This window comes from Crinia signifera, chromosome 5, assembly GCF_055691185.1.
Source record: "Crinia signifera chromosome 5, ASM5569118v1, whole genome shotgun sequence".
Taxonomy (NCBI): domain Eukaryota; kingdom Metazoa; phylum Chordata; class Amphibia; order Anura; family Myobatrachidae; genus Crinia; species Crinia signifera.
In genome coordinates this window covers 48,560,709-48,582,612 of record NC_139221.1, presented here as the reverse complement: position 1 = coordinate 48,582,612, position 21,904 = coordinate 48,560,709, and the positions used below count along the sequence as shown (strand labels likewise).

Here is a 21,904-nt window from a genome sequence, read left to right as displayed (position 1 = left end):
TGTACACTCATATGAAATTGGCAATAGAAACAAGTTACTAATAGGCATTAGTCCTACTTAGTATAATGAAATACATCTGAAGAATAATCCAAAATGGAAAATGCAAAAGTACTCTTTAGAGAAATGCAGGTGCACGCACATTAAGCCCATTAAGCTGGGCACATAATTGGCATTAAGCATTTTGAATAAAAGCCAGTAAATTTCTTGTATTTAAAAAATAAAAATAAAAAATTGTTTTAAACCAGGCAACCCCAAAGTGATTACGGCAAGATGGTTACAAATTGAAAAGAGGAAGATGTTACAATTATTGTAGTGATAGGATTTCTTGCTGTAAATACATTGCAGTGGCAAAAAATGTAACCAGCGATTGGTTACTAGAGTTAAAGCTGCAATAAATGTAAAGTAATTGCCACCGTTTAATCCAGTGATTCTCGCTGGGATCGCTCTGGCTCCCCCATTCCTCTGTTACATTTGGCGCCTTGGTCTGGTTTCAGAGTTGTAAAGGGAAAGTAAATCTTGATGCAGTATTAATAATAAAATGTAATGTGATTGCCAGAGATAAAGTGCACAGTATATTTTAGTAGATCTATTATGTGAAGGTGTCGATTTAATCATAGTTTTAAAATATACATTTTATTTTATTCTACCGACTCAGCAGAGTGGAATTCTAAAATAAATGGGGCTCTTCATTTTTGTAGGTGTTGTCCAGTCTGACCAAACCTACAAACTGCTCCTGGCCACCTACCTCTGTTACTACAGCGGTCACCTGAAGATGGTTGTTGCATGGTGTTAGTCTGCCCATTGTAGCTTCAGTATTGTTCGGAAAATCTATAAATGAGTTCTCCCTTGCTTTAAGGGGAGCAGCCATATATTACACTGGTGCCTGTAACTAGTGAACAAATATATTTCAATGCTGAGATTATATTGCAGTGTGTCCGGTCCATCAGAATACAGACTTCAGAGTGAACATGTTTAGATGAAGGAGACAAAAAATAAAAATTCCTCACCCACATGAGTCTGAGTATATTCCAATATGTCTGATATCTCTCATTATGTTCATTCCATGCCTTTTCCCTGGGAATGTGGAAAATCTCCCACATCCTGCTTCCTCCCCTTCACAAGCACCACCCATACAGCCGCTCACCCTCCGTCTACTTCCGCTCAAATGGAAAATGGGGGCAGGGAGGTGATTCAGATCATGTACTCTTAGCCCTGCCCCTAGCTTTACAAGGCCGGGAGTGTGGGCATTGTAAAGCAGGAGGTAAGGCTATGGTGACTCTTCCCCCTTCTCCACGCCCCCAGACCAGCTACTCCGCACCCACTCCTAAAGGACATGGCTGCTCATATATACCATGATATGCTTCCCTTTAGTAGGACCATTGACAATAGTTGCCATTGAAATGCATTGTTCCCGATATGGTGGGAACTGTAATCCTGAACCAGAGGTCTAATTCTTGTTCTGCTAAAACGCACTTCTTCCAGGTAATATTTTGTAGCACATTTGCCCACACTTACTGCCAGTACCACAAATAGGCATTTGTAATTGTCTGGGAGGCATCTTCTCCCCCTTCATACATGGGGAGAAGCAGTATTGGTGCAGAACATGGCGCTTGTACCTCTTTCCCCCCACATTGACACTATCCCTGTGAGTCTCTGTAGTTACTGTTTTGTAGTTTGCACTACACACAGATTGAGTCTGCTGCCCATTCTAAAGGGCTCTATACAACTTATCCCTGGCCTGACCAAAACCTTCCAATTTCTTCAATTTAAAAACCCAGAATTGTTGCCCTCAATAAATTTTGTTCAGGATCAAGGAATTGAGAATGGGTTTAATGTTCCCAATTTCCTAACCAGGAGAATATTGTCAATCTTTCATATGGGGGCCATAACCTTTTCATTATACAGTTTTTTTTTTTTTTTTTTTTTTTTTTTTTTTCTCTAGTACATTCACTGTGCGAATGTTGCCTCTGATTGCTAGTTTACATAACACTTTTGTCACTGTGTAGGCTCCAGACAGCCAGCTGTCTACAGTGTGTGACTGCAGGGAATTGTACATTCCACATGGCACGAGTAGCATGTTTTCAGGAGTTAGTCATGTTTGTTTCTTACATTGTATTTCCCTGCTAGTTATTGTGCTAGATTTTATGTTGCCATGGTAAATAATTGTTGTAATTCTATATTTAACAGTTATTTTAATGCTGATACTACTACAAGCCTCAAAAATAAAATGGAATAGTAACATTTATAAGCTAAACATTGATTGTGTAACTAGGGGGGGGGCAGTGTTGAATGTATACTCTCTCATTGAATCATAGTTTAATTTTATTCCATTTTATGAACAGTATAATGCGGCAAATTCAATTGTGATTTAAAATTGGAAACTGTAATTAAACAGATAGTTAGACAGTCCAAAACTATACAAGGTCCCTGCTGGCAAGCTTACAGTCTATAAGGAAATAGACTCAGAGACCCCCATACACTAGTGAGATTTGGTCCGATTTGACCTGATTCCGATGGATCGGGCTGATATATCGGATCAAATCTCATGTTTTTACATCCCGTCCGACCCGATGCACGGTCCCGCGCACATTGGATCCGAGTCGGGACTTCAGATGGGCTGGGGGCATTGGCAGCCGTCAGGGGGGCGTTGGCAGGCAGCAGGGGGATAAGATCAGTCAATCTGCGGCCTCCCATTCATTTGGATGGGGATTTTTTTTTTTTCTGGTTTTCCGAGAACACCACTTATCGCCCCCCGCCCGGCTCCCCAGGAGTTGAATGTGATAAATCGCATGCAAAACTTGGCACATAGAAACATAGAATTTGACGGCAGATAAGAACCATTTGGCCCATCTAGTCTGCCCCTTTTTTTACCCTTCAGGTAAACTCAACCCTTTTTAATCCTTATTTCTTTGTAAGGATATTCATATGCCTATCCCAAGCATGTTTAAATTGTGTCTGTGCATCAAGTGCCAAATTGTGTCAGAGCCCTCCCGGGGAGCTGCCGTGGAAATAAAGTCTGACTTTAGACAAATCTGCCTAATGTATGAGGACCGTAGGAGTTATCTATTGCATAATGATCCACCAGATTGCAAAGTTAGTAACTTGGTGGGCTGTAGACCATTGCAGATAGAACATTTACATTCACTAATCACAGAAACAAACTTCTGTACTTTGATGCCTGAGAAAAGGAAGCTTGTTTTGCAGCAGGCAACAGTCTCCTACATGACACAACATCAAATAGCAAACTGTGATCGCGGCAAATTAAATACCACTTTTCAATGGATCTCTGAGCTTAATGTGGAAGTGGCTAAAATGAATAATGTTCTGGTAAGATCACTTGGAAATGGGGCTGAATCACCATGTGTGTATGCCCCAGTCCATGCAATATTCCTTTGCAGCTAATTCTATGGGACACTTAAACATCGTCATGATAGGAAGAACTTGCCATGGAGACACAAGACTGACATTTCTCTGCTCATCCTCATGAGGGCAGCGTTGTACCTATCCCACGTCCTGTAGAAGTACAACAAAGAGGAAGACAACCAGTTTAAAAAAAAAAATTTGAATTATTCCAAAAAACCACGGTTTTTGGAATAATTCGGATACAGGATGCCCGGATACGGGATACCCGACCTGTACTGCCTTATGAGAGGCCAGTGATACTGCTGCGTAGAGAATCCTAGAACACCACATTAAAGTCAAATACCAGTCCTTTCATTGTATATGAACAGAGTAAGTGTTTATTTTGTACACCAAAATTCTACTAATCTGAACAATGAAATGCATCTATACATTGTTACTAATGTTTTTGGTTGGTAAAGCAGTGGTGATAGTAATACTGCTTCCACACTGCAAAACCTGCTTTAACCTGGTTAGAGCAAGTTTTAACCCTTTCACACTGCATGTTTTAAACAGTATACTGTAACTGTAAACTGTAATCCTAAATCCAGCAGTATACCGCCCATTCCCTGGTACCTTGCCTGCACTGTTTTTAATTAGGTAGCCCTGGCACCATCACCTACTATAATAACATTAAAAAGCTATACTCCATTACATTGCATGCAGAAGCAATGTATTAGGTTTACAGCTCAGTGTTCTAGTGACTGCTGTACAGATGAAACTCCCACATCTCTAATGGATTTACAGCTCAGTCCAGGATCTCAGCGGATACATAATGCAGACCTCTCCTGTGGTTACACAATCCAGATCTCAGTAATTCACTCACCGCTCCTGCTGTCCTGTGCTGTCAGAGTAGAATGTTTTGGCTGTGCTGGGAAGTCACTGCAATCACTAGGGTTCCTCTAGCTACTTATTGTTATATGGGCAGGACTATTCTCCAGTCACACTGCTGGAACTTTCTGGCACTCTAATTGGTACTTAATGCTGCCCAATCACCATCAGAAGATGGCTAGCGGGCATGACTAGTCACCCCTCCACCTAAAGAAGTGACAGGTTAGAGACCTTTTGACCCATGGTCTCAATTCTCTTGTAATCTGTATACCATAAACCTTGTAATCTGACACCTTGTTTCCAGCATTGTGCCGATTAATTTTTGGTATACCACCATGTGCCACATGACCTGCTTCACTGATGGGGCTCACAGTGATATCATCCAATAGGAGCTGCTGGCCGAGAGTGCAGTTCCTGTGTTTGGAGTGGGTATTTAACACCTGGTGTGGATGGCTATTTAAATCTAACATGATCCTTTTTATAATCCTGATGACAGTAGTATAAAATGCCCTAAAATATTGTTGCTATGACTGCTGCCAAGTTCTTTTATTCACAGAAACCAAGCGTGCCGCACCTTTTTTAAGAACTTTTTAGATAGATATATTAATCTTAGGAACCATGATGATGATCATTATTAGTCTATTAACCAACTTGCATGTCTGGTTTATTAATAGTTTAAAGATCATTTAAAGATCACAAGATCTTATATTTAAGATCTGCTGGAAATTTGCGGAGACGGTGTTGTGGCTTAATGTGTATGGGTGTACTTGCTTTTCACTTTCTCCACTTGATTGAGTTGTTCAGATTGGCAACAAGAAATGCCAACCGAGCATTCCTATCTGGGCAAGTCTTGCAGCTGCCCTGCAAATGGATTGATTTAAGTGCATGATGTCCAGAGCCAGCTGTACGGTAGCCCGCTCTAATTCACTGTCCAGGTAGTTATGGATTATGATGCAGAGTCGATTTAAACATTTCTTTCTCCGTGGGATTGAAAAACATTGGCAGACTTTCTGTGATGCTGTAGGAAAAATGGCTGCTCCGCGTTAATGAAAGAGTTAAGCTTTGCAGCGTACTTATTACATAGCGCAGGATTTCCATATGAGTGCCTGAAAGAGTTTGGCTACAGCAGGCAGGACTATTAATAGAGTTCCAGCAGCTTTGCTGGGCAGGTCTAGTTTCGGAATCTAGCTGACTTAACCGAGCAGAATCATTCCAGCCCTGCTGGATGGGAGATGCTGGTTCCCTTCTTTAGGCATTAACTTGTAGGAGCGGAATAAACCCTTGTGCAATTGTTTTGCTGGTATTCATGGACAAACAGTGCCTGAAACATGAATGACGATACAGGTACGGTAACATTAATCCAGATAAATTACTTTTTTTTTTTTTTTTGTAACCTTAACACAAATTGGAAATGTGCACATTTGTTGATGTGTATATCGTTTTAATTCAGCGGTTCCCAAAGTATGACTCCAGTACCACCTAACAGTTCATGCTTTCACACCTGTTGGTTTTTAAAATACGACAGATGGCGATACACAGTGCAACTGCCGGGTGACCTGGAAAACATGAACTGTTAGGGGTCCTTGAGGGCTGAGTTTGGGACACACTAGTATAATCTAATGCAAGTGTACGTGTCTATGTTAGGAGTGTGTAAATAGTATATACATGTCACATCAATGCCTTGCCCAGTATCCCTTTTGAATGATCCCATAAATTACATTTTTAGTTTATAGATTTGTCTTTGAAATACTGTTTGGATTTTATGTATTGAATCACGTGACATGTATGCACATTGTAAGGTTTTTTTATTACATTGGTAGATATTGGTCTTTAATGTGCCTGCTTACTCCTCCATGTTCAGTATACTTGTAATATGTAGGGTTAATATATGTTTTTAAGGGACATGTAAATACGCTTGACCCAAGTCCTAATTTTATTGTTACTGTATGTATTTATGATTGTACGTTTTATATATATATATATATATATATATATATATATATATATATATATATATATATATATATATATATATGTATGTACGTTTTTTATATATATATATATATATATATATGTGTGTATATATATATGTATGTATATATATATATATATATATATGTATGTATGTGTGTTGTATGTTTTTGTCTTTTTGGAAGCAAACAGCCATCTTACAGTGAAATGTTTATTTTTTTTTTTATTTTTCAAAAAGCGTATTAAAAGCATTTCCTTTTTGATATGTTTGTACTAGTGTTTTAAAACATAAGCTACCAATTGGTGTATATTCCATTAACTTATAACCTGACAACTAGTTTCCAACATCCCAGAGGATATACAATAAGAAAAAAAAATTGTAGTGTGTGTATCAAAGCTTTGTGGGTATCTTGCTTATCTGCTAATGCTATGTAGGAAGTATCACTTTTAAAGCTCAAATGTCTCCTCCTGGAACATGAACATGCCCAATTTTAGCAATGGACACCCTAAAACACGTAGCTAACCTAAATGCATTAAATTCACCATCCTCTGTGCATACTAATACCCCTTTTCCGTCTGCAGCCGGGTCGCACCCGGGATTTTGTACCTGGCTACAGCCTCGGTGCGACCCGGCTTGCAAACCCTTTCACACTAGAGATAAGCGCATCTCCCAGCACCGGCTTTTGCACTGTAAGGAACGGGACCCGGGTCGCATCGACCCCGTTTACACTACACAGTGACCCAGGTTGAACACATGTTCAACCCTGGTCGCTACCTGGGTTAAAATGCCGGGTCTCACGACCTGGGTTATTTCTACAGGGAGCGTTTCCACCTGCCTAAAATCCCAGGTTTTGCGCACTCCCGTGCAAAAACCCCGTGATATTCAGGCTAGTGGAAAATGAGTAAGTTATGCAGCTGCCTGTATGAATTGCTGCATTTGGTTAGAAGAACACATGTTGTGTAACGAACCTACAGTACATCTGCCAGCTGGTTCTGCATTTTGCAGCTTTATAACGTACTCTTACTGGTCTCTGCATAACCTTTCCTTAGTATGATGAGCAGGGTCACTTGCATGTTCTTGTGCTTCTGGCATACTCCTTCGCTTACTGGGACAGAGCGAACATTAAAATTAGAATAGTCTGCTGGTATTGGATTTGCTGGCAGATTGCTTATATCAAAATAGCATCCCTGAAATTGGAATGTTATATGTATCCAGTCAGCAGAATACCCTGTTCCAAAACCTCTTGTGAAAAAAAATGAAGCGGTCTGTTTATATGGAAGGTCACTGTGGTTATTTGTGAAACAACTGATGTAATTGTCACTAAGGCATATTTAAATATAATCGGGACAATTGATGGAGGGTTCCTCATCTGTAAAACTGCTTGCAGCCTACAATACTGTAAATCTCACTGCAAGCTGCAAAGCTACCTAAAAGTCTGTAAAACCTATTTTTTACTGTGTTTCAAGGTTTCTTTATCCAAAATAAAACAAGATGCCTTAACGTATGTTTCGCAAAAAGAACGTATGTTAATTGCAATGAATAAAAAGAAAAAAGACCTCCGGTACAAGAGAGGAGGATACACATATGGCATATGGATGTTCTTGTTACAACATGGCTTCCAAGTTACCGTGACTGAACAAATAGCTATGATTTGCTACTTATTCCTATACTAATCACTAACCATTGTGTCATCACATGATTGGTCAAACTATTTTGTTTCAACGTTTACAAGCTTTTGAACACAAGTATTTGATACGCATTTATATTTTTGTATGTCATACTATTTATCTGGTCTCTATTTATCTGAAGCACTGTGCAAATGCGTGTGAATGGGTCCTTCACGAAGGGCCTGTTTCCGGGTCACCTAAAACAGTTGCTTCCAGCTTTCCGGTATCCACCTGCCTGTATGTAGAGTTCATCTGTACAACCCCCAGAGCCCTCTGCTTGTAAGAGCAGCTGCCATTGCTGTTATCTGTGCCTGCACCATTCTTCTGTAGTTAGATTGTCCCCTGGATAGCCTGAAAATTCATCAAACACCCACAGGACACTTTTATGGTCCACCTGTTGCCCCCACAAATTCCCCTTCAGCTGGAATTGATATGCAGCAGATATCCTCACCCTGAATTGCTCATGCAGACCGACATGCTCACACTGTTGGCTAAAAATCTGGTGCGTCTACATTCAGACTTGTGGACAGCCATGAATCAGGCACTCTGTTATAGATATTACCCTGTTTTTTTCAACATACTGCTAACTTCTCAACCAGAATGGAAATGTTTGATGTCAAAGTCCAGTAACTTTAAAATGGTTTTTCAATTACTAACAAACTCCTTTTATCTGTGGCAAACACCCATCCGATGAGGTAGCTGCGTTTGTTTATAGGACACCCAGTGTGCTGTTCTGCTGAATCCGCTATAGGCAGGATGATTATCAGTGCTGTCTATAATGTTTCATCTTCTGGAAGTAGGTTGTATCATGTTCACAAGACATTCTTTATCATCCTGATTTCTGAGTCCTTTGAAGTATAAGATATGATCTGAAACTTGGTTTGGATCCAAAACCTGTATTTTGAAATCGGTGAATCTCTAGTTTTTAAATAAGTAACCAAGTTGTAGTTTTCCTAAAATGATTATGCAGTTTGCAAACCCTGTTGGACATATATCTGCTTGCTCCTTCCCGTATGGTAGACTATTTGACCAGGGCCCTTATTCTAGTTCCCTCTTAGAGGCAAATTCCTTCTCAGATGGACAAAACCATGTGCCCTGCAGGTGGGGCAGAAGTAACATGTGCAGGGAGCTTTTAGATGTGGGTGAGTTATTTTTTTTCTGTTTATTTTTACACTGCAATATACTGTAGTTCTCACTTTGAAGTAAAACCACCCAAATCGAATTCTCTCTGCACAAGTTACATCTGCCCCATACATACTATAGATACTTATTCATACATACACTGATTCCATTCATATCTACATTTCACCCGCCTGGCACCCTAGGCCACTTTCCCCCAGTGAATGTAGGCAGCCACTACTGGGGACAACTTATTAGGGCATCTTACCGCTGGCCGTGCTGCTTTCGCTGCTGCCCCTTAGTGCTGCTGCCCCTTAGTGCTGCTGGTCCTTCTGCTGCTGGCTCATGGAGCCTCTTGTGTGGGCTTCATGAGTGTTCTCTTGCTGCTGCTGTGTGCCACCACCTAAGTGCAGTTGAAGGCGTGGGATGGGGACTGCTTTCTGTTGCTCTCGCACTGCTGCTGATACAGGGAGTGGGATCGTGGTGCAGGGGGTGGCGAGAAACCTCTGCAGTGACCTGAATTGGGAGGCTGAGCTTTGCACTTCCTCCCTACGTTGCTGCGGCTGTTGAGGCAGTGGGAGTATTGGGATCTCCTGCATCGGGGAGGGGGATTTTGGGCACCTGTGCTGTGGGGTCCTGCTTGAGGTGCAGTGTGACTGGGAGCAGCGGGCCCTAGAGCTTGGGCCCCACAGCAGCTGCACCCCCCCCACCCATGGTAGTTACGCCACTGGCACCACCAATATAGCTAACGATATAGGCGGTCCCAGTAAAAATGAGCGTCCCGTGGGTAAACACTGAATATCAACAATATTGTTCAGTGCTGTCACCAGGGCACCACCACTCACTGACCGATTTGACTGCATGTTCAGCCAATCAGTTATAATTACAATCCTTATCATGCATGGAAATTGTAGAACGTGTATCCAGCTTAAGGACCTCCTGCTTCAGGATATGTTCTGGAATTGTTCCTTTTTGCTCACACTAATACCCCTTTCACATCGCACCTATTTACCGGGTTCAACCTGGTAATTGGTGCAATGTGAAAGGTCTGACCGGGTCCCTCCTGGCTCTAAGTGCTGCATCCCCCCCCACACCCAGTGATGCTCCTCCAATCATTTTGCGATTAGAAAGGGGTATGAGGTGCTAGGTGTGAAGTCTGGTCCCTGTACACATCAGTAGCAATCGGTTCACAAACGGCAGACACAAGGATGATGTGTCCTGAACGCAGCACGTGTAAACTGGGCATTAGAGCATAGTGAATAATCCCTGTTTAGTCCCTTTTTGTAAAGTGGGAATACAGACTCGGAACAGAACTAAATAACTTAAAGCAAGTCTCTACACTTCGGTCCATAAGGGCAAATAGATAACCACACACTTTTATATGATCTCTCCATAATGTTTTTCTTAACAGCAGCACCCATTTACCATTGTCCTGCGTGCATGTATATACAATATATGTCTATCCTGAAAGAGTTCCTAATAATGAGATTGTACTTGTAACTAATCTCTTTGGGTGCCGTCCGATTGCGGAGTTTCTAGCATTACTAGTGTATGGCTTTTCTAGTATTTTATACAAGTTTAATTTACGTTACTTGTGCATGCAGTGTTCTTAGCCCGTGGCAAAGGATACATTGATGTCTGCTACAATTGTCTGTGATGAAAGGAAAGCATTGTCTTCATTATGAATTGTGCTGTGCAAACAGGTCTCTTGTATGTTTTAGCACTGTGGGAACCGTCATACTGCCACATATGGATATAGCTCTACCGAGCTGCTGGTGATCTTCCTGTAATATTAAATTACATACTAATGTAAAGTCATTCAACCCTAAAACTGTCTTTGATGCGTATATACCATTTAAGGGGGTTTCTTAAGGAGGTTGCCAGACTTCTGGTGTTAGGAAGAATACACCATGGAAGATGCTGTAATAATGCAATGTGCCTGCTTGTGAGTTTCACACACTGCAGTCACTATTCTAAAGTTCCTCCAGTGAAAAGTTCTGTAGAAATTTTACTATATGCCTTTTGGGTAGCTTCTCTTACTTGTGAACACCCTATTGGCACCCAGTATTATTCAACCAGCTGTCACTGACTTGTGACTGAGATGTGCGCAAGTTGCTCAAGTCCGCTACAATGTATGCGCAGATTGACAAACACTGGGGCAGATGGATTAAGTCTGGTAAGCTAAGGTGATAACTCAGCAGCCAATTGGCTCTTAGCTGTCATTTTTCAAACACAGCTGATTTGGTGCTTCATCACCTTCCACTTTATCACCGCTTTATCGCTTCACCGTGCTTAATACATCTGCCCCATGTGAGATGCACCGAATTCTGATCCACATGTACCTCAGAATCCAGTCTTAAGGTGCCCATACACGTTACAATTATTGTATACAATATCCCATCTCATCCCATATCGGTTGAGATCAGATGAGATCTAGTACAAAAAGTATGTGCTGCACGTACTTTTTGTACTAGATCTCATCTCATCTTATCACAAAACTGAGATGCGATATTGTATACAATAATTGTAATGTGTATGGGCACTTTAAGTGCCTAAAATCAATATTCTGATCATTCTCATGTATTTATGTTTAAACATTTATTATTATTATTATTATTTATTTTTTTGAAGTACTGGTTCATCCTCTGAGGCATCTTCTGCCACCAAACTTCATATTGAACATTTGGTATATAGCGCAGTTCTGTGGTCCATTTGTATTGGGTGCAAGGTTAATGTTAAAGGATTTGAGAAAAATAAAAATATTCAATTGAAGATATAATTATTATATAAATTCAATTCTAATAGTTCTAATTCTTTTTTTTTTTTTCATTGTTTTCGAACAGACTTAAAACATGGCGGTAAGAATGGGAAAAAGGAGGGCCTCACCGGCAGCTCGTTCTTCACCTGGTTCATGGTGATTGCTCTCCTGGGAGTATGGACATCGGTGGCTGTGGTGTGGTTTGACCTTGTAGACTATGAAGACGTACTTGGTAAGGCTTGTGATTAATGTGTATGTCTTTCACACTGTGATTTATTAGAAATGCGATAAAATCTGTTTTATAAGTGTGCCATCAGATTTATGTATGTTAACCTATTTATATTTTTTGGTTTTATAGGGTTTTTTCATTGCAGCATCTCTACTGTTATTTTACTTAATTGGGTTCCTTACACTAACTGTATTCTGACTTGCCTCAGGTGTATGAGAGATGCAGCAGCTCAGCCAATAATATTTTGAGTTAAATACATGTAAGGAAAAACGTTGAAAGGCGTAGGAACTTATTATGTCTTTTTTAATATTGTGAAATTATCATTTTTGAAACCTGCACTTGACATGACCACGAGGCCCCTGTTGGTTTGCATGTATAGTCATTATTAGAGGGCAAAACCTGGAGGTGAACTAAGGAAAAACTTGTACACATTTCTGCAGAATTTATATATGAATTTTTAAAATGATTGTGAATTTTTTTGTAAATTTTTTTTTTTTTTTTTTTTTTTTTTTTTTTTACTGTACCGTTTCGCTCCATGCAAGTAGGATTTTCTAAATAATCGTTTATTTTTATCACACATGCAGCCAAGGCAAAGGATTTCCGATATAACTTGTCAGAGGTTCTTCAAGGTAGGATCCCAAAGTAAAAAAAAAAAATTAAAATATCCTCATCTATTTTATTTTTGAAACCCTTTTATTTTTTACTTCTACGCACTGGCCTACCTAAATAACATTTTCATTTTTCATACTTTACCTAACAAAACTGGGGCAAAAGTATTCTATGCTTTTTTTTTTAATATACATATTATAACCATTTTACAAACTCTGTATTCCAAATATACCTTTTCTTTGTCGAACCTTATTAAAAACCTTTAAAGCCGCATTTCCACTGCAGCAGTTGCTGCTGGTTGTGGGTAGTGCCAGGTAAGTTGCAGTACTGCTACTATAGCAGATATGTATAGTAAGGCGGTTACAATAGAACAAACCTCAGACAGCCATGGAATCACATTTTCATCAGGGAGTTTTCTGAAGTTTGGCAAACGGTTACTTCCTCTTAGAACTCACACTTTTTGCAGCTCACTTTTTAGGTAGTACCTGGTAAATAAAATAAATCTCCTAATGACATTACGAATACCCCTTTCACACCTGCAGCTATATCCCGGGCTTTTGCATGTGACCGTGCATCAACCCATGATTTCTGCATGTATGACTGGAAACCACTACAACAGTGTTCTCAATCAGGATCATGAAGCAGAGAAATGGGAATTGGCCAGCTTGCTAGACCCAGCAAATTCCCGAGCCATATTACTGCAAGCAGCATAAGTGGTGGTTTTCTGGACAGATCTCGCCCACGATTTTACATTATATCTTGTATACCAAGTTTTCATTGGTATTGGAAATAATGTACTATAATAAACCACTGTAATATATACTGCAGTTTTATACTGGATGCCGACATGTAAGCTTCTGAGGGTTACTAAAATTGGTCTTTGTTAGCTGCTGCGCATACAGTACTGCAAGGCGACTAGACCCTTTATTAAAGAGCAAACCCTGCATCAGTGATGTGTTATGTGCTATATAGGTATGGGAAACACTTTTGACCAAAAAATGCAATTCTTGCAAAATTGTGACTTTTTTTTTTTTATGTATAATAAAAATAATATAATAATAGTGACTTATTTATTTTTATTTTAAATTGTAGCAAATCTGTGATCTTTAATTCTTCTTTCTACTCCTTCTGAGATGGAGTTCTCTCATTTCACTACCAGGTGTAAACCTTTTTATAGATTGTAAAACACTCCTGTTAAGTGGATTAAGTGAACCTCCTCCTACTAACAATTACATTCATTACCTGTATTCTAATGAATAGAAATGAAGTACACCTCTTGTTAATGGCCATATAATCTGTTCTGTACACCTGTGAGTGTGCTTACTACTTTGCTGAGCACTCAACTATAGACTTATTAAAGGCACAATGGGTCATACATTACAGTCCTATAAAATCAAAGAATGTTCATGGGATTATCAGGCATTCTACGTAGTTAGAAGCTATTATTGAGGCCGTACATGATAATAAGGTGGTTTTAGTTTTCCTTTCACATCTCTTGTCCTTTTTATAGTTTTTGTTGAGTTATTTCAAATATATTTTACTTCACCAGCCGTTCTTGGATCTTAACAATTATTCTAAAACTAGCTCTAGTTGGGTATATATTTATTTATTAACAGTTTCTTATATAGCGCACACAGATTCCGCAGCGCTTTACAGAGCATAGTTATAATCAAAAACACATAACAAATTACATTACAAGACAGTTTAGGACAAGTACATGGTTAATATGGATAGTTGCATCAGGGGACAGGACACTGAAGCAATTATCAGGGTGGCAGTGGTTTATATATTCTAAGAAAGGCACATGAGGAGAGAGGGCCCTGCCCGTGAGAGCTTACATTCTAAGCTAATGGATCATTAGGTGTCCATGCATTGGGTTAAGACCATTAGGCCGACATGGGTCTAGGCCAGGGCTGGGCAATAGTGGCCCTCCAGCTGTTGATGAATGACACAGCCCAGGATGCTTTGCATCAGTTTTGCTATGTGGCTATGCTGAAACTGATGCAAGGCATGCTGGGATGTGTAGTTCTTCAACAGCTGGAGGGCCGCTATTGCCCAGCCCTGGTCAAGGCCGACAGTCCAAAGGTCAACATGGGGTTTCTCTACTTTTTTTGACCCGAATGTCGACATGGACATTGAAATGTAGCACCGCTAGGCACACTATTTTATTCTCCCACCACTCCCTAGTGGATGGCAGGGCATGAAATACCGCCTGTCAGCACGTCGACCCAATGCATGTTGATCCAATGCTTGTCGGTCTAATGACCGTATCCCCTCTAGTTGGTTTGTAACTTAAAATTAGTCCAAATAAATAAACATTTCTGGCAAATAAAAACCTCCATTCCATTTCTTCTGACCTTTAGGAAACTTCACTCCCTTTGTTGTTCTTGCTTTTATTCCCAGTCATAGGACTGTCCTATTCAATTGTGGAAAAGTCAGCACTTATCTTTGAATAACACAAATGTAGATTTGACCTAAAAACTTTGTAAAATGCAGATTCTTCGGCTGACGAAAAATCCGGCACTTATTGAATACCGCCCCCTAGTGTTACATTGAGGTCAGTGGCTGGTGGGCACTGTGTAGTACCGGAGCAAGATATTGATATAGATATATAAATAGATATTGATATATATTAAGCAATTGAAGTGTTAAAAGTTCATAAAAAGTAATTAGAAATGTAGAAAATTGTAACGCATCCTGCTTAATTTGGGTTTACTCATTAATTGTACGCGCAATTGTATCGTGAGATGTTACAATTCTCTATATTTCTAATCACACTTTTTATGTGCTTTAAACACTTCATTTGCTTAATAGCCCACAAATACACACTGCCACTCCTAGATTGAATGAGGACAGTCACTTATTCATTGGTTTTGATACTTGTGTTCTTCTTAGTACCTGTACCCTATATCTTGTTTCTTTCCTTTCCTCCTTTCCACATTGCAGCTGCATCACCTCTTTGTATTTCCAATGGATCGCTGCACATTTGGTGCATTTTCATTATTATATCATTGTTGTAATATTGTAATCTTTTGTATAGTCAAAATGCTGGATTATGACCAATAAGGCTCCTGCCTCACCTAAGCCCATATCCCTGCAATATAACAACTTAAATAACGTTCCAAAAGTCAAAGCGCTCAATTACTGTATGTAAAGCTCTGCCACAATTTCTCCCACCATCTCCCTCTAAAAGGCAGTGTATGAGATTACAGTCCCAATGGCGCCCACAGGTTGTGCACTACTGACCTTTTCAAGCAGACTTATGTAAGGACTCGTCGTAATGGTGTGTACACACGTTAGATGTGCCTTAAGATCCTATCCACGATCTGATCAGATAGGATCGTGGATAGGATCTTAAGGCACATCCAATTTGCATCCTATCTTGACTATATAGTGCAGATCTGCACTATATAGACAAGGCAGTCAAGACTTTCTGGCTTCCGATACGTGAACGCACATTGGGATCGCAAGGGTTAAAAACCTTGCTATCTGCGTCCGATGTTGATCCGATGCCGGTCTGATGTTGACTATATCGTCAACATCGGAAAGGAAATCGGACCGTGTGTACACAGCATAAGTCCTCCGTTAGCTGATCTGGTGCTACAGTTGCTGGCAACCAAGGTCCAGGCAGTAGCACAAACCAGACTTTTGTGGTCACTCGCACATAGTAGGTTTAGTCATTTTCGACTAATCAAATATTTAGTTTATCTATAAAATTGAACTAATGAGCACATTGGGAACAGGTACACGGTCACATTACTGTGGTCTAAACGGCAATCAAGGTGCATTGTACAACTGTTAGAGAGAAGAATCCTTTCTGCAAACCTCTCGTCAGTCCCACCTGTGTAATTACATCAGATGCTTTAAGCAAATTAATTGGGACTTTTTTTTTTCCCTGTAATTTATCTGTTCTAATTTCCTCAACTAGGGAAACTTGGAGTTTACGATGCTGACGGGGATGGAGACTTTGATGTGGAGGATGCCAAGATTTTGCTAGGCAAGTACACGTGTCTTCCTAGGTTTTTCATTAGTGCAGATTTGATTTGCAAAGACGTAATCCAGCGACTTGTGTAATGTATTGTTGGACCGCATTATGTTTGCTCATGTCACAGCACTAAGCCACCTTGGCTTGCTATAACCAACTTAAACTGAAATGCCTCCCTTTGGTGGAAATATTATTTAGCTACTTACAGTATGGTGTCTTTTTGTTATTTATGCAGAATTAATTTGCTTCAAAATGCATGCTTATTTCTATAACTTTTACTGAGCATGCATCTCTCCCCATAGTAAGTGTATAGTGTAAGTTTTTTATTATAAGTTACATGCAGGCTGGGGTACAACAAAATAAAAATCATTCTATCCTCGTGTTCCCTATTGTGTGTCATGTATGTATAGTACTTTGTGCATGAGTTTTCTCCTCCTTTTCGTCCAAGTTGTTTATCAGCATTTATGCACGTTTGATCATGCCATTGTTCTTTCCATTTGCAATTTAATGAAGACTTTGTATTTTAATAGAAGTGATCGGTTTAAATGTGAATGGGCATTGTTACCAGTACATCCTGTTAAAGGTCCAATACTGCGCTGCACACAGCGAAACCCCTCCCCCTTTGCAGCCTAATAGTGCTACTTACCGTTATTGGTGTTTTCCCCATCATGTTCTTGACCCAGTTATCGCGAGTATCGGGATTCCGGTTGCATCCAATTTCTGGATATATAGGTTAATGCAGAGAGGGAAAACGTCTTGAGTTCAGGTTTCAGAGCGATTCCAAATAGATGGATATTAATAAAGGAATTTCTTAAGAAAACCTGAGGCCAGTTAGACAATATTCACACAAGTTTCATTTGTAACTTCTGGACTTCTGTAGATCCTGAACCTTTGTCAGCATTTACTAGTGTCTGCTGAGAGAACAGGTTTGTTATTCTATTTCATACCCTATAGAATTACTGGGACTCCATCTCTTCCTTCGGATCCCATGACATGTCTGCCACACACTCCTCATCCTCCTCAGAGTTTATATTCGGGATAGGAGGAGTGGATAAAGGGTGTCTGGGAAAGACACCTTGGTAAATTGCTCCATAAAGGCATTAAACTTGTGTACACCATGAGCAGTCTCCTGCATTACTTGTAAAAATGCAGGGTCCCCCTGAGAGGGGTAATGGAGCCAACCGAATGTAGAGATAATGATAATGACAATGGCCTGGGAGATCTCACCAAATTATCTCTCTGTCTGCTTAAAGCTTGTACTAAAGCAGACAGACTTTCCCAGAGCAGCTGCCCACACAGGCTCTGGTTGCTCAGCCCTCTGGGCTTGCACTCCACTGGGCACCGACTTGCATACTGGGCATATATCCCCATGGTCCATCTGTTCAGGTGTTAATTTAAGCCTGCAAAATTTGCAGTTAATTAACATGGCCGACACTCCCTCCCCCAACACAGCAGCATTACACCTTTCTGTCATGATTAAATCACAGTGCACTAAGTCAGACGTTTGTACCAAGCCAATACAGGTTGAGTATCCCGTATCCAAAATGCTCGGGACCAGGAGAATTTTGGATAGCGGATTATTCCGTATTTCGGAATATTTTAATATTTAAATGATGTATTTTTAAGTATCTTGCATTTATGCTGTATAAACACATAAAATACACACATATATATTTTATTACCACATGAAATGCACACAAATATATTTTATTTGTTCAAAAAACAAGGTTTCAAAATATGAAACAAAATTTGTGTACTATCTCAGATATTGAATTTGAAGGCCAAGCAATCATTTTCTTGTACATATATAGTGCCAGTTACATATCATGTCCTCAGTAGGGCTGTTACAAATGTCCCCAGTGAGTTTTTAGCAAATTCACAGTTTTTTTTTCACTTTCTGGAATGTACGGTTTTCGGAATAATTCGGATAACGGATATTCGGATACGGGATACTCAACCTGTATATATCCGTGTACTTATCTGTCTGCTGTATGACCCTCTGTGGTCACCGGGAGTGGCGTCGCCTGAGAAGAAACTTTCAGTCACTGTCAGTAGTAAAGAATCTCCTTCCAGCTCCGCACACTGTGGGATGAAAGGGCGCCAGAGCAGAGTGAAGGAAGAGACCAAATCCCTGCTACAGCGGGGTCTGAGGCTATTTGGTGCCATTTTTTTCCCCCCTGTGAGCCGCTCCTATAGAATGCTTCTCCTGTTTTCTGTGTCTCCCCTTAAATGGCGATCACTTGGAATCGCCCAGCTACACTGAGCTCCTGTTACTGGCTGCGATCTCCGCAGAGTTCATCTTATAAACCCTTCTAAAATGGCAGCCGCCATCATGGGGTGCCCGTCACCCATGATTTCCCCCCCTTCTGCAGGGAGTCAGCTCCGGGGTCCCCCAGGGTCCAGGAAACCTTTTATGGAGGTTTGAGCGCTGTGCTGAGAGACCAGACAGCGTCTCTCAGCACACAGGGAGCTGACAGGACGAGCTTCTGTCAGCCCCTGCTGCACTGTCATTGTGAGGAAACTTCCCCTGGAAGCCTTACACTGTGCCTGCACTAAGTAGTATTATTAATAAAAAAACAAACACTCTAGCTACTCTATCACATGACTGCTGCTGCAGCAGCCCTTCAGCATAGCACCCACTCCGGTGGGCACCTAACACCAACTGGGGAATGCTGGGATGCAGTAGGGAGGAGCCTGCCTCGCAAAGCTTTAGCATAGGTGCCTGGCTCCTTTGGACCCTCCTACATCCCATGGTTGAGCTGTGTCCACCAGGATGGAATCAGGGAAAGGGATTCGAACGATAAGTTCTTACAAAAATCCCCTTTTTCACTTTACATTATAAACCAAGATATTTTTGCTTTTCCTGTGAGCAATTTTTTTTTTGTAACGTTAACTAAAAATTAATATTTTATTAAAAATGTTATTACTAAAAAGAAATAAATGCAGGTATATTAAAACTGTATTGAAACGAAGCATTAAGAGCCTTTTACAGTACATTAACACATTCTAATGCACAATGTCGACAGGGCAGTGGTCAACAAATTTATTTTAATTTTTTTTGCTTTTCAACATTTTATCACCCACATGGGCTATGATCGCAGAGGCGTGGCGAGGCGAGCGAAGCAATAATCTAATTTGTGGTCCACTTGCCAGGGTGTCGACATTGAGACACAAGAAAGTGAAACCTAAGTGTTGGCCTTTTTCCTTGTGTCTACTTTAATTCCCATCTCGACTCTGTGCGTGTCGACCTTTTCGGACAGACTTGGACACTGTCGACCTTATTATGGCTGAACCCGTGATCCACACTTCGTGTTAATATACTTTTTGTTTTCATTTGATGTTCCCATTAATACTTAAATATTTTCATCTGTAAATGTATGTTGCTGAAGGAAGTTGGAATATTTTCATGCCTTCATTAGCAGCTTTTGGGGCGGATGTATTAAGCCTGGAGAAGAGAGAAAGTGGAGATAACATGGAAGAGAACGCACCAGCCAATCAGCTGTGTTTGAAAAATGACAGTTGGGATCTGATTGGCTGGTGCGTTATCTCCTTCCACTTTATCTCCAGTTTATCTCTTCACCAGGCTGAATACATCTGCCCCATAGTCTGGTAAAGTCTATTTTTATTGTTGGACACCTGTCCAGAAGAAGTGCTCTCTGATGTAGGTGTACTGGCATGTATACATCACAATACCAATGCTTATTTATTGCACTATTCATGTACTTTCTACCATATTGTCATAGTTTTAATATATCAGTATTATTTACCTTAAGAAAAAGAAGACCTAGACCGAAATGTGGGGATTTTAGATAAAATTGGTCCAAAATGTAAGCATTTGTGGGTCCAAGATGAATGGTTCTCCAGACTGGTATTGTTCAGGATGTTTGCAGACACACACAAATTTGACCAATCAATGACCACATTAGATGTGTGCATAAGCATCTGCCAAAAATTGCGTGTCCTATGGAAGCGAAATGCTGCGATTTGTGGCTTAAATTGGCAATTTTAAGAATATTTTGATGGTTAGGAACAATTATTCGATCTGTCAGACCATGGATTTCCCCAGAAAATGCCAATGCACATACCACCAGCTGGAATATGAAGTTTTTTTAGTGTTCAAAACTATATTTGTAAGACTTTAACATGCCCTGATATACAGTACACCAGTTATTCCCCATTCCACCCTCGAGTACCCTTAACAAGTCTTGTTTTACTGTATTATTTCTTTCTGCGGAGACAAGTAATATCATTAAATTCACAGCAAAATAGGTAAAACCATCTTTTATATGATTAAAGGAATCCAGAAAACAAGACCTATTGAGGTTACTTGAGAACCACTGATGTACAAGATGCTTAATTACATATATAGTCTTCTTCTTTTTTCTTTTTTAATGTATCTCCATTTATTTAAGGTGTAATTCTCCTTATCCTAGAGATAAACTCATTGTTTTAAGGGAGGAACTGAGCCGGTAGCTGGGCTTGCGGTTCTGATTATTGGTCGTGGTGCAGAAATCGGGCTCATTAATAGAACCTATTGAGTTACACTTGTATTTTTTTTATAGATTGACCTATTTTGTATGCAGTCAAAAGACCCGCCACACTTGGTCGAGAGGGTCAAAAGGTCAACATGAGGTTTTTTTTTCATGATTATTTTAAAGAAATAAAAGACCTGTTTTTATTTTACCATCCACGTGGACATTGAGTGAGACTGTAACCGTGTGCCCGAAGAACAGCGAGCACAGCGGTATACTTATACAGTGTCCGTGCTGACCTAGATTGACATTTTCCAAATAAACATGAAAAACATGTTGACCTTTTGACCATGTTGACCTTATGGCTGTCTATCTTTTGACCCTCTTGACCAATAGTGGCCTGCCATTTGACTGTAGACCTACACATTGTAGCTCTAATATACCGTAACTTTAACTTGATCACTTGGTCATTATTCTGTTGTACAGATGTCTTACTATTATATCAAGCTACAGTAGCTGTCTAAGTGTCTGTTCTAGTCAGAGCGTAAGATTGCCAAACATTCTGATGCTATATGACCCATCTGACCAAATGCCACACAGGGCCTGATTTAGCATTGGACATAATGCCAACTCCACAAAATGACCCTTGTTGTGCACATGCAGCTCCCTTAGTAAGGGATATGTGGGTATGTCCCATGTACAGTATATGCATGTGGTGTACATAAGAGATGGCCATACATAAAAGGCAGTGCCTCCTAGTTAGATTACATACTGTATATGCACATATTCCTTTTATCTTCACATTTTTTTTTTTTAATTGCCAGGGTGATAGTGTAAAGTTACAAATGTTCCTCTACTCCCTT

General features: G+C 40.1%; 1 protein-coding gene across 11 annotated transcripts in view; it reads left to right on the top strand.

Moving 5' to 3' along the window:
- The window catches only part of ASPH (aspartate beta-hydroxylase), a 190,117-nt gene that overhangs the window by 16,556 nt on the left and 151,657 nt on the right, over positions 1 to 21,904 (top strand). For 7 of the 11 annotated variants that reach the window (XM_083187159.1, XM_083187158.1, XM_083187156.1 and 4 more), the window contains exons 2-4: positions 11,832 to 11,978; positions 12,560 to 12,604; positions 16,513 to 16,581. In XM_083187159.1, coding sequence (XP_083043285.1) covers positions 11,832 to 11,978; positions 12,560 to 12,604; positions 16,513 to 16,581 — 261 coding nt within the window. Of the gene's footprint in view, positions 1 to 5,416; positions 5,575 to 11,831; positions 11,979 to 12,559; positions 12,605 to 16,512; positions 16,582 to 21,904 lie in introns of those variants that run through there. The other 4 variants (XM_083187160.1, XM_083187157.1, XM_083187165.1 and 1 more) reach the window with 2 other exon arrangements.